Source organism: Seriola lalandi, unplaced genomic scaffold (genome assembly GCF_002814215.2).
Source record: "Seriola lalandi dorsalis isolate HSWRI2012SDOR001 ecotype SW California unplaced genomic scaffold, Sedor1 jcf7180002054505, whole genome shotgun sequence".
In the NCBI taxonomy this organism is placed as follows: domain Eukaryota; kingdom Metazoa; phylum Chordata; class Actinopteri; order Carangiformes; family Carangidae; genus Seriola; species Seriola lalandi.
Genome location: NW_019525058.1, coordinates 1,732,151 through 1,744,863, shown reverse-complemented (window position 1 = coordinate 1,744,863; position 12,713 = coordinate 1,732,151). Strand labels below are relative to the sequence as shown.

The 12,713-nt window shown below is 45.1% G+C and overlaps 1 protein-coding gene across 1 annotated transcript in view; it reads right to left on the bottom strand.

Annotated features, from left to right (window-relative positions):
• LOC111660075 (retinoic acid receptor beta-like) overlaps positions 1 to 12,713 on the bottom strand; it is a 65,002-nt gene that overhangs the window by 10,361 nt on the left and 41,928 nt on the right. The window contains exons 4-6 of the mRNA XM_023413201.2: positions 12,300 to 12,460; positions 5,116 to 5,292; positions 830 to 1,034 (exon numbers count right to left, since the gene is read on the bottom strand). Coding sequence (XP_023268969.1) covers positions 830 to 1,034; positions 5,116 to 5,292; positions 12,300 to 12,460 — 543 coding nt within the window. The remainder of the gene's footprint in view (positions 1 to 829; positions 1,035 to 5,115; positions 5,293 to 12,299; positions 12,461 to 12,713) is intronic.

Genomic DNA, 12,713 nt, shown 5'->3' with positions numbered 1-12,713 from the left:
GGGGGGGGGGGGGGGGGGGTGAAGCGCTGCCTCACTGATAGTAAGCATCGTGAGGTTCACCTGGTTTCAGACACAGGTGGAGGCTGAATGAACTACAGCTCCACCTCGTGTCCAACATGGTTTTAAATGTGGAATGGTTCAGTTTACTCACTCTGCCTGATGAACTCCAAGAATCAACTCTGTCCATATCTTTAAATTAGAATATATATATATAATATATGTAAATCTTCAGGAAAATGAGGACCCATATAAAGAAATGTATATTTTATATTTTTTGTTTTTTATAAATGTGTCACCTGCAAAGCCCCGGCAACAAAGAAACACATATATTATATAATCAATATTCAGTCTCACTTCACCATCAATGGAAACGCTCAGTTCAGAGTGAATTATAACGCTAAGTACACTAACCTTAAGAAGGTAGAGCTAAACAGCGTGCGTTGCTACGGACGCAGGTCCAACCGCCAAGTCTAATGAAAGATTTCTTTAACAGAAGCAATAAAATCATCATTAAATCAATATTTTGTGGGGAATTATTGATTTCTTTAGTAAGTAGCAGAGTAATAGGAGATAATGTACAGGACTCTGCATCATCACTGTGGGGTTAATGACCTGCTCGCTCCACATCATCTCTCACTGCTGTGGGGGCAGTTTGATTGTCTTTGTGTATTGTACGGAGGCTGTAACGATGACACACAGTGCATGTAACAGGTGACGATGCGTTTCAGGTGTTGCTTAGAAACCGGGGCTTTGTGTCGTTTACTTTCTCTGCGAGTTATATTCTTATCTTGCCCCCCCCCCCGCACTAAATGCTCAGCTCGCTGCCCACCTCCGGAGATGAGACAGATGGCGCTGAGGAGGCCTGTCTCCGTGTCGTCCATCTCGATGGGCAGCAGCTGGTTGGCAAAAGTGAACACCAAGTCAGTGAGTGGGCCGAAGCCTGCATTGTGCATCTGCGTCCGGTTGAGGGTCAGCCCGTCCGAGAAGGTCATGGTGTCCTGGTCGGGGGTGTACCTTGTGCAGATGCGCAGGATCTGACAGGAAGAGAGAGAGAGAAGGCAGAGAGAGGATCGGTCAGCAGTATTTTAGGCAATCCAAAATATGTTCTCATTGATGGTTTTATAAGTGGAAAATGAATTTTGATTTAAAGAGAAAATGAATAAACCCATTACTTTTATAATTATAATTATAATTATTAAGAATGTTGTATTAGTGGCAGTAATTAGAGAAAAACTGATGAACTGGCATCAGTTTCTTTTCATAAGATCTATGCTGTGAGATCTATGCTGTTAGATCTATACTGTGCGATCTATGCTGTGGGATCTATGCTGTGAGATCTATGCTGAGAGATCTATGCTGTAAGATCTATGCTGTGGGATCTATACTGTGAGATCTATGCTGTGCGATCTATGCTGTGGGATCTATGCTGTGAGATCTATGCTGAGAGATCTATGCTGTAAGATCTATGCTGTGGGATCTATACTGTGAGATCTATGCTGTGCGATCTATGCTGTGGGATCTATGCTGTGAGATCTATGCTGAGAGATCTATGCTGTAAGATCTATGCTGTGGGATCTATACTGTGAGATCTATGCTGTGAGATCTATGCTGTGAGATCTATACTGTGAGATCTATGCTGTGAGATCTATGCTGTGAGATCTATGCTGTAAGATCTATGCTGTGAGATCTATGCTGTGAGATCTATGCTTGTTTATGTTTTTTTTTTATTCGCACTATTTGATAAATGTTAAAGTGTCAGTTTGCCCAAATTACAACACGGTACGACCTCCGTCACCTGTAGTGTTATCAAACCATCCTGATACTTTTGTCCAGATCTTTGAGCTTTTGCTTTGTGGCGCTCACAACATTAAAACAATTCAAATATAAGCGGCACTGCTCAATATTTGTGGATTAATATTGGATCAGTAACTTTGTGTGATGTGAAAGTTGTTGTTGCCCAGGTGAACCTGCACCATCCAAATCTAAAGCTGACACACTCACAGCGTAATCACAGCTAACGTCTGAGTTAGCATCACATTATTGACACTGTTGAAATTAATTGGAAAAGATTAAAAAAGGACTAACGGACAGAGAGACTTCCCATCACTTGCAATGACGGGATGGCGTTGGCGCAGGCTCTGTCTTCATGCAATTCAATTGGCGGTCAGTGACACGGCAAGCTAGTTAGCTAGCATTACGCTAAGGGACTGAATTAATAACGCTCAAGTGTCTAAACAAAGCTCTCTCCCTGCACGTCAGACTAAATTACTAAATCACAACAACAACAGCTTATAAAAGAAGCTGAACCTTGTTTAAATCTCATATGTTGCTGTAATGTTGGATACATGATGCTTAATTAGTTTAAGTGGCACTTTGTTGGTTTGAGCCGTGTGGTGACGTTGTGAAAAGAGCCTAAAAAGATGCAGATGTTCAGTGAGGAGACCAATGCAGTCACCACAACTCCAGCTGTGTCCGTGCTTTTATGCAACAGTTGTGCTGTAATGTTACTGGGGAAATCACTACAGCATTAAATGAAGAAATAATCCTGCAGCTCGCCTCCACCTCCTTATTTCTTGAAACTGTCACATGACACAACACAACAGGCTCCTACTCTGAATAACGTTTTAATGAGATCTTAAAATAAGAGTAAGAAACTGTTATGGTTGATCTACAGATCTCCCAGGATCAGCTAAATTCATCATTCATCATTTCTGGCAAAGGCACTGAGCTCCACAGAGCTTTTTAGCACTGTTTTGGTTTTATGGCTCGTGAAGTGGCTGTTACTGACCTCCAGCAGCCGCGGGCAGCTGTTCTCAGTGAAAGAGCTGTGATGAACCCACTGTACACTACCTGTCCAGCACCAAACAGCTGCCACACTAAGGTAAACACTAGCTCTTGGAAGGCAAAATGTTCCAATTAGCAGGTAAAGAGCCAGATATTTTATCAGGAGCTAAAAGGATTAAATGCTGAATGTAAATTTGTCAAGTGAGAAGAGACACGCCTCCAAATGATTCTGTTGTTGCTCTGAGTCTTTGTAATGTGTAACAAATGTATGAGGTTATAATATGTTGTATGATGTCTGCTTGTTCTGCTGCCCACCAGTCGTCAGCCACACATCCGACCTCAGTTTGGCTGCAACCACAGGCAGGAATGACATTGATGGAGCTGGTAAAGACACTGATGGAGCTGGTAAAGACACTGATGGAGCTGGTAAAGACACTGATGGAGCTGGTAAAGACACTGATGGAGCTGGTGAAGACACTGATAGAGCTGGTGAAGACACTGATGGAGCTGGTGAAGACACTGATGGAGCTGGTATCAACACAACGGTTTAACAGGAGGGACTCAAATGCAGTAACACTCACTTCGTTCTTTGCTCAGGATGCCATGACGACGCTTTATCTTTACATACTTGTTTGCTGCTGTATTATTGTTTAAAATCTCCTTGATAAAAACCTTTAATAAGAACAAAACAAACCCACACATAACTAAGAGTAACAACCTTCTCTCACACAGTCTGGCTCTGGAATGAGAGTATGTCAGGAGTTTCATACATTATATGAGCAGGATGATGTAACCTTCTCACTGCGTCTTCTTGACATCGAGTCTCCTTCAGGAGTCTAGAGTGAGACTGTGTGTGTGAGACTGTGTGTGTGAGACTGTGTGTGTGAGACTGTGTGTGTGAGACTGTGTGTGTGTGAGACTGTGTGTGTGTGAGACTGTGTGTGTGTGAGACTGTGTGTGTGAACCAGGTGTAACAAGTTTCCCATAAACAGCAGCAGAGACAACAAGCATGGCCAAAACAACGACCTTCCACACATTCAAGGAAAATAACCTTTGGGTCTCCCTGCTGCACTGCATGTGTCTGTGTGTGTGTGTCTGTGTGTGTGTGTGTGTGTGTGTGTGTGTGTGTGTGTGTGAACACCTAATGAAGCAGCTGACGGTGGATGTGAAGCCTACAGTAGCCTTTGAAGCTATTTGAGTGGGATGCTTCTGACAGTGAGTGGCAGGCGTGTCTGCAACATGAAACAGAATAAAACATGGCTACTGGTGGTACTCACACCGGCTGGCCAGGCCTGCGCTTACACACACACACACACACACACACACACACACACACACACACACACACACACACACACACACACACACACACAGTGTTTGATCTTTACTCTGACACTCCCTAACCCAGCCTCTGTGCACAATATCTCTGCCCTTCACCATAGAAATGTGCTGGTGAGCGGATGCTGATGGCTGAGTGGGAGCCAGAAAGTCATCACAGCTGGCCTTCAACTTCTCACCTCTGTGTCCCTGGGAGTTCACTGCCGCTCCGCAGCTTTGTCACATCTGACAAGTACGACTTAGTCAATAAAAACTCCAAAATCCATTTATTAACACGGCTGAGCTGCGGAAACTAAACTGAATAACAAATACAGTCCAAACTGTTCCTCATGTTCATCAGCATTAATTTATCCGGGATATGTCTGGATGTTATTTAGCTGCTTTGCATTCACACCTGACATTAATATGCATCTTCATGCATTAATCATAGATTTTGCATGTCCTCACCAAAATGCAGATGATCCTGTATGTCACTTCCTCTGTTATAGTTCATGTCTTTTAAAGACGCAGACGCCAGGCTGCAGGGAGAACTTTCCACTTTCTTTATAAAATGTTTAAAGGTCATCTTGACCATATTTCCTGCAACTTGCCTGGTTGGCGGGAACATACGACCACAAGGAGGTAATTTTAGTTTGGAGATATGTACTTTTCTGCTCTTAGTTTTATTTTGTTTGTTTTGTTTCTCTGTCCAAGTCCGGAGGGAAACATCTGACTGTTTAGCTGCTAAATGCTCCACTATGTTCATGAGCTGGTCGTTAACTGTGTCTGTAGCAGGTGGTGTGTTGTGGGTTTATCTGAGCTTTTTTCTGCTTAAACAGCCGTTCTGCTGTTCACAGAGACGGGGCGGGCCGGAGGTCAGAGTTCATTCTTGAGTCCAGGTGAATGTTTGGACCAAAGAGAAGGTGATGGACGGATGTACGCTGGGACCGGAGTAAGCAGGAGTCATCTTCTGTCCGAAATGAATCATATTTACATAAAAGCGTTAACACCCACCAAAATGTCCAGGCAGGCAGCTTTCAGGAGCGTGATCTGGTCGGCGATGGTCAGCCCCGTGAAGCCAGGCACTCGTTTGGCAAATTCCACGATCTTGATAATGCACTTGGTGGCCAGCTCGCTGAATTTGTCCCACAGGCCCAGGTCCAGCCTCACACGGTGGTCTGCACTCGAGTTCTGAAACACACATACACACACACACACACACACACACACACACACACACACACACACACACACACAGAAACACACCGACACACACAGAACAAGGCGTCAGGCGAAGAGGCAGATACTTTTGTCATTGCACAGACTGCTGCTAATGATCTCCTCAGTGCAGCCTCTTCACTCTGCTCCATATGTGTCACAGTTACATACAGTAAATAAGCTCCACAAGACCTGAGCTCTCAGAAACACCGGCAGGATTGTAGTTGTGAAAACCCTGAGCCGAGCCGAGCCGAGCCGGGCTGCCGGGCCCTGCGGTAATGAGCGCCGCGGTGTCAGTGGGACGCTTTGGCAATGATGGGATGCAGAAACAGAGCTGTGACAGGTAGCGCAGAGCGGTTTGAAGCCAGAGGTGCCATTAACACACCTATACTGTCCAGAACCTACACAAACAGCAGAGGGGAGCGGGATGGGTGAAAGCCGGGGGAACAATAAAGACACAGCTGATCGCAATGAGCCGGAAGAGAGAGGAAAGAAAGAGAAGAAATGACAGATGAAAACGAGGACAATTAAGTACGGGTGAGCAGTGAGGCGCTGTGGGAGAGGAGAGGGGAGAGACGCTGTTGCATGGATTCGTTGATGTGTAAGCTCAGGTGAGATTGATGCATCGTTTTATTACCAGTTTATTACAGCCTGAGTCTTATTTGCATAGTTTGGGTCATTATTTCTATCAGCAGGGAGAAGAAGACACTTACAAAGGTGATGATTGAGATCTGAGAAGATGATTTTAACATAAACAGGTTATAAACACGCCACTGATTATCTAAACTATTTTATCTGGATGTATCTGAAAGTGAGAGCAATAAACCTTAAAGATCCATATTTTCTTCTTCTTCTGTGTTTTATCTGAAGTGTTGATCCATCAGAAGATATAAAAACCATCTCAGTGTAGTTTTACATCTCCTCTCTCAGGCTTCTCTCTGGAGCTCTAGTAACAACAGGTCTGTGAGCCAATCAGAAGAGAGGAGGCTCTGAGCCTCTCTTCTGATTGGCTGACTGTTTTCTGAGTGAGCCAATAAAAATAAAGCAGATTTCAGGTAAAAACACTCAGAGAAACCAAATCCTGTAAAGGTTTGGATGGTGGGTCCAGGTGGGCGGGGCTTGGTGACTGCTCTGTTGTGACATCACAAAGTTCCAGAAGTCCTGACGGCTGGTTTTAAGGCTCAGTTTCTGAATACAGGCTGTGTGCATTTCTCTGTGGACTGAGGCTTTGATACTTTCACAGTATTAATATAGAAGCTAGAGCTGATCTATAATCACACTACACCTGGACAGAGACCTTCAGACTGGAGGAGCTGTAATTGTGGTAAGTAGGGCAGGAAGTCCTTCTACAAACTGCATCTGGGTTCGCAGGTTCTGCTACTATAACCCCAAAGGTTCCTAAAGCTCAGGTTCAAGTTCCTACAGGTGAGCCACCGGCGCCGCCCAGAGGTGTAAGTCATAAAATGAATGAATTCCATTTAGCTGTTTCAGTTCAGAGTCCTGGTATTGCACATGCTGGCTCACCTCCTCACTGTCATGTCTTGAATAGCTCATTTCTCACAAGAATGAGAACACCTGTACTTTTTTACAGCGGAGGCAGATACCTCATGTTTTTTCTTCATAAGTGAACTTGATTAAATTTGGTTGGGATGCCTCCTGGAGAACACCCTGTGGGGCACACATCACATCACTCTCCCTTTGAAGGAAGAATAATAAAAACACAGCCTCAGGTCTCGGGTTAGGTCGGGTCTTACAGGCTGCAGGACGGACAGGGTTTGAGTTTGGCTCTTGTTTCCTGATTGTTTCTTTTTCCCCTCGATGCCACTGTGTTTCCAGATCTCTGCTACAAACTTAGTGAATATAATTCTGTACAAAAGATGGTTGGAACTAGAACTCTCCTTTTATTCGGGCATCCAAAACTCTCGTCTATATTCTGTTTTACGTCAATAAGGACACAGTTTTGAGTCGAATCCTTCTAATACTTCCAAATAATAACCGTCAGCATTCCTCTTTACTTGTTAGAAACTTGTTCAAGAAGCTCTGTCTCTGCCTGTCCTTCTCCAGCTTCTCTTATACCAGAGCGATGCTCCCCTTTCTTCTTCAGCCTCGTCGTTATCAGCAGTTTGTCTGAGACACGGGATAAAAGGAGCATCCTAAGTGGTGATTCTGCAACGGTTGAACAAAGTGTTTAGTTACGAAGAATTTCAAAAGACAAAGCAGGAAAGAGAGGGAGGGCAGCGGAGCGGAGGGTGGTATGAAAAGCAGAGTGGGACAGAGAGGAGAGTGAGCAGCAGTTGGAGAATTGTTTGGGTGGAGAAGAGGAAAGCTGCGATGTGCTGGTGGAGACGGAGCATCTAATGGCCGTTTTGTTTCCTGATGGTTTACAGGGAAAAGCCCATCTGTTCTACAGGGAGCGAGGACACACAGAACAAACCCACAGAGGAGGAGGCGACAACACACGACCTCCATCGCACCGAGGACGGACGACCTTCACTAAATCTGCGGTGCAGGTCGGACAGAGAAGCCCAGACAACGAGTCGCTGTTTCCACATTTTAAACTGGAACATCCCAGTTTCTACAGCGTTAACATTAGACAGTAACAGACGTGTTTCACCTCCCGAAAACAAATTCAACAATTATTATCCAAATGAATGCAGTATCGCAGGAGGGACGTGACGGGACAAGCTCGTGATCCCAGCAAATATCATATCGTATCATATTTTTCAGGGAAAATGTAAAAGCATCTCAAGATCTCTTAAAATAACTGCATACGGTGCAGCTCTAACTACAACTAATAATTATAATAATCACAATAATTGTATCTAATTCCATGTTCTTAAGCTGCACACTGATTCTGTCATTAAACAATATTGTAATTTTTCATTTATACTAGTAAGTAATCGGTTCATCAGTTTTTATAATTTTCTTTTTATTATTTCTTCTAATTATTTGATTTTTTTTTTTTAAAGTATATTTTTTTGTGCCTTTATGATAGCACAGTAGAGAGACAGGAAATGGAGAGGCAGAGAGAGGGGGAACAACATGCAGTAAAGGCACGTCCGATGCGGGACTCGAACCAGGGCCGACTGTGCCACTCGATGCCCCAATAATTTGAACACTAGAATCAGCTGATGAATAAACCCATGATCACAAGGTTGAACAGGTGAGTCGCTCCATTTGCACACGTGAAATTCAGTCACTAAAACCCCCAGATTTCGCAGAAATAACCAACAACTTCTACAGAGATTCATCCGGAGCTGATTTGTGGACAGCAAACTGCTCTCCTCTTCCCTCAGACTGATGATGTGGAGGAAGGTGAGGCAGGTTTTACAGACCGACTCCCCTGAAGCTGCCGAGGAGGAAAGAACGAAGTGGAAAAAAACTGACAGACTATTATGACATCCTTCACCGAGAATCTAAAATGTACTCAATATGTTGGCAAACTTTAACATCAGTCTGAGCCCAGGCCCGGGAGCTGCAGCCCACCCCCCCCACCCCCCAGCAGCCCACTGAAGTGACTGTGAAGACAGCCAGAGCGGCTCATCAATCCCCCCTGAGGTTGTTACTGTGAGGCAGTTAGCACCGTGGCTGCTGGACACTGTCACCAGCAAACAATCTATTGTGTGGCCAGCCGAGAGAGAGAGGGAGATAAAGGGGGAGAGAGAGCAGCAGAGAGAGACAGAGAGAGAGAGAGAGAGAGAGAGAGAGAGAGAGAGAGAGAGAGAGAGATCATTAAATATGATCTGGGGTTAAGTGAGAAGCACATTAGGTCTGTGCTTAAATCACAGACAACGAGCTGCGGTCGACACAACAGCTCTACGGATGCACATTCCACTGATTGACGTCTGATTTGATGGAGGAGCCCAGACGTGTGTGTGTGTGTGTGTGAGAGAGAGAGAGAGAGAGAGAGAGAGAGAGAGGGAGTGTGTGTTTGCACAATGCACACATGTTGGGGGGGTTGGAGGTGGCTGATATTAAAGCAACTTATCTTGCTCTTCCCTCTGGCTGGGAAGGAAAAAGGGGGAGCAGAGGAGGGAGAAGGGGGTTGGGTGAGACCCCCCCCCCACTCTCACCATCTCCCCCTGCAATTTCAGTCAATTACACCAGTCCCATAATTCAATACAGCGAAACAAGGAAGTTGCCGGGGAATTCTAATTTCATTTAAGAACATTTAACCAAACAAATTGGAGAAGTTGCGACATCAGAGGAGAAGCTGTCGGTGTGGAGATCAGCCGGCTCGTGTGCAGAAAGGGAAAAAGGCGGTGAAAGCAGCCGGCACCTGTGACGGATAGTGATGGCGGACAAACTGTAATGTGGCTAATATCTCCAGGCCGGGGCTGCGTGCTGCACAGCAGCAGCGGCAGCAGCTGCCGCCCGGAGCCGCCGGGCCCCACCGAGCGCTAATGTTTTATTTTGTCTTTGAAACTGCCAGGCTCATTTTTCATCGCCATCACTGTCAATGAAGCATTATTCATTGTCGAGCTAAGCCCTCTCACTCGCGCAGCTATCTCTGCTAACCCAGCAATGAACTCCTAAATCACTGCAGACTAGGATTTAAATATTTCACCACATAATTGGAGCTTTAACCTAATCTAGGGGCGCAGGAGCTTCTCTTCTGTTTCCAGTGAGGACGACTCAAAAGGCGCATCAGGATCCAATCGCTAATAATAAGGAACTTCTCACAGTCTGCGAGCAAGCATAATTACCACTGATCCAGATTAAGGCTTTATCTGAGGCCCGACTGCCACTCCAGCAAACAGCAAAACACTGGCTAATATCATAACCAGGGAGCAATATTTTTGCTGTAATGTCCTACTATTTTCAGCTGTGCTTTTTGCTTCAATACAGACTGATTATTTTGTAAAATCAGGAAGTGTCTCGTGGGAGACTGAATGGGTTGTGGGCGGAGTAGAGAAGGGTTACAGTGATTAGCAGCTTTGTGTTTGGACTGAAAAGGAGGAAAAAGAGAGAGAGAGAGAGAGAGAGAGAGAGAGAGAGATGGAGATGGAAACTTTACTGTATATTGAAATAACAGCAGCAGCAGTGTACAGCTGCTCACAGCGGAGAGCTAATAGCTGCACTGTGTGTCAATTTACTCTCTTTTAGCGTCTCTTACCGGCTCTGCTCTGAAGCTCATTGTCAGTGACTGAATGATTTTCATCAGAGACATTACTGCACATTATAGCTGCTCAGATGATTTGTTTATTACAGTAGAAACAGTATTTTACAAGATTGACAGGTGTCAGACACCAACCCCCCCCCCGTCCTGCTCTCCAACGAGTGTTTGTGTCACTTCTCTGTCAATCACGGCTCTCTCCCGCCGACTGTAATCTATATGTAAGTCAACTTAAAAACAAATGCATTAGACGCTGTCAGCTGCCATGCCTAGCTGTCAATCACAGCCCTGCTTCCTCCACTCGCTGCAGAGCGACCCGCAACTCCAACCCTCCGTCTGACAAAGCATCACAAGAACTCGGCTGAGTGAAGGTTTTACCGGTGTCAAGTACGTGCTGCAACTCGCTCCGGAGGTTTGTACGACCTCGAACTTTTGCACCGAGTCCTGACGAGCGCACCCGTCCCTCGCTGTCACTCAGATGAGGGGAGCGTACCGTCGTCTCCACACGGGGTCGGACGCTCTGAGACTGGACAGCAAAGGGCAATCGTTCTCCAGTGCCCTGTGTGGATTAGCATTCCCTCACTCTCTGGTCTTTTGTGAGTTGTTGGTTTAGAGGGTTCAAGGACAGCACAGGACTCTCAACCTTGACTTCTGCTGGGGGGGGGGGCTCACAAACCCTGACGAGCATTCTTGACACTCACGTTAGTCGCATTAATCTGTCTCTTGGTTTTACAAAAGCAGATGATGATGCAAAGTGAATTAGCCGCGTCTATTTTGCTTTTCAGACGTGTCAAAAACTAGAGGCAGGAGTCGGCGTCTGCCTGACTCGACGAGCGTTTCCCTGAGGAGGGTTTGATGTTGGAAGCTGCAGCGTCTTCCATCCTCAACAAATCTTTTTACACGTTTCAACAGTGAGAGGGGAAATCTGAAAACTGGGGTAAACAAATGCTGCTACCATCTCAGATCTGCCTGAGCAGAGGCAGCCTGCGGGATCATATGTTAGTTTTACTGTGTTATTATGATGCAAGACTGTTACTGTCTTTCTGTCACACTTAATGTCAAAGTAAAGGTTTCCACTTCCTCTCTAAATCTCGGTCAAGATGCCAGACGGTTAGTATTACTGTTTACATTTTAATTACCACGATAACTGTTTATTACCACGGTGAAACGGGTCTGTCAGGTCTTTTCCGCAGGTTGTTGCTCGTGTGAAAGTGTCAGAGCCGCCGAGCGAGACGCTTCGATCTGTGACCGTGTGTTTTTGAAACTTATTTCAGGGCTGCAGCTTCACTCTTTCATGGTTTAACAGCTGGTCAGGTGACAGATGTGTTTACAGTGTTTGTGCTATGAAGAAAATAATAATAACAACTTTAATAATAATTATAATACATTTGCTATTCCCTTGTTAACAGAGTGAGCATGCAGCAGGCAAACCAAGTGCTGCTACTAAATACAAATAAAAAAGTGCTGCTCATTATTTATTTGTTTCCGTGATAAAACGTTTTACTTTTTGAACATTTCAGACCATTTGAACAAAATACCTCAATAACACTGAAAACCGTGATCATTTCGGTCACTATAATCTTGATATTAAGGGGGGAGGACCTGCCTGGACAGTTAGTGGAGTCTACATCTGAGCTCGGGAGCTGCATTAGACGGGGATTTGGAGTACAGTACAAGAGATTGATTATCATTATGAGCTCTGCACTCGGGGCCTAGTTTACAAGATCGAATCAAAGAGGCAAACTGTGTTTCTGGCCAACACGGAGGCAAAGGATCAAAGAAAGAGTAGCTCTGTTATGTTTATGATTTAGAAAGCGGAGCACTTTGATTGATCCACGGTAGAGATATAGGACAGTAAACTCACCGTGGTGTATTTGCCAAGCTGGCAGAGGGAGGGGAAGGTTTCTTGATGGGCCTTACGAATCTTTTCAATGATGCTCTCCAGCTCGGCTGTCAGCTCGTAGCTCTCTGCCAGGTCCGGCTTTGGGCTCTCTTTCTTCTTCTTATTCCGGTCATTTCGAACAGCTGAAGGAGAACAAAGGATTAGGATTAGCGTCAACAATGAAGGTTTGCAAATGGATGATCGTTGTAGCAAATGTGGAAATGTGTTGGAGGGACACGAGGAGGAAGAACAGAAGTTTTACTTTTTACAGATGCAGCAAGTTGTGGAGTTCTGAAGTGAGACCTTATATAAGGACAGAAAGTTTGGAGCTGCAGACTGTTCTGTCAGCTGATCCGGTCTCTGTCAGCTCAGCGCCGCTGGCAAAGTCTCAAAAAA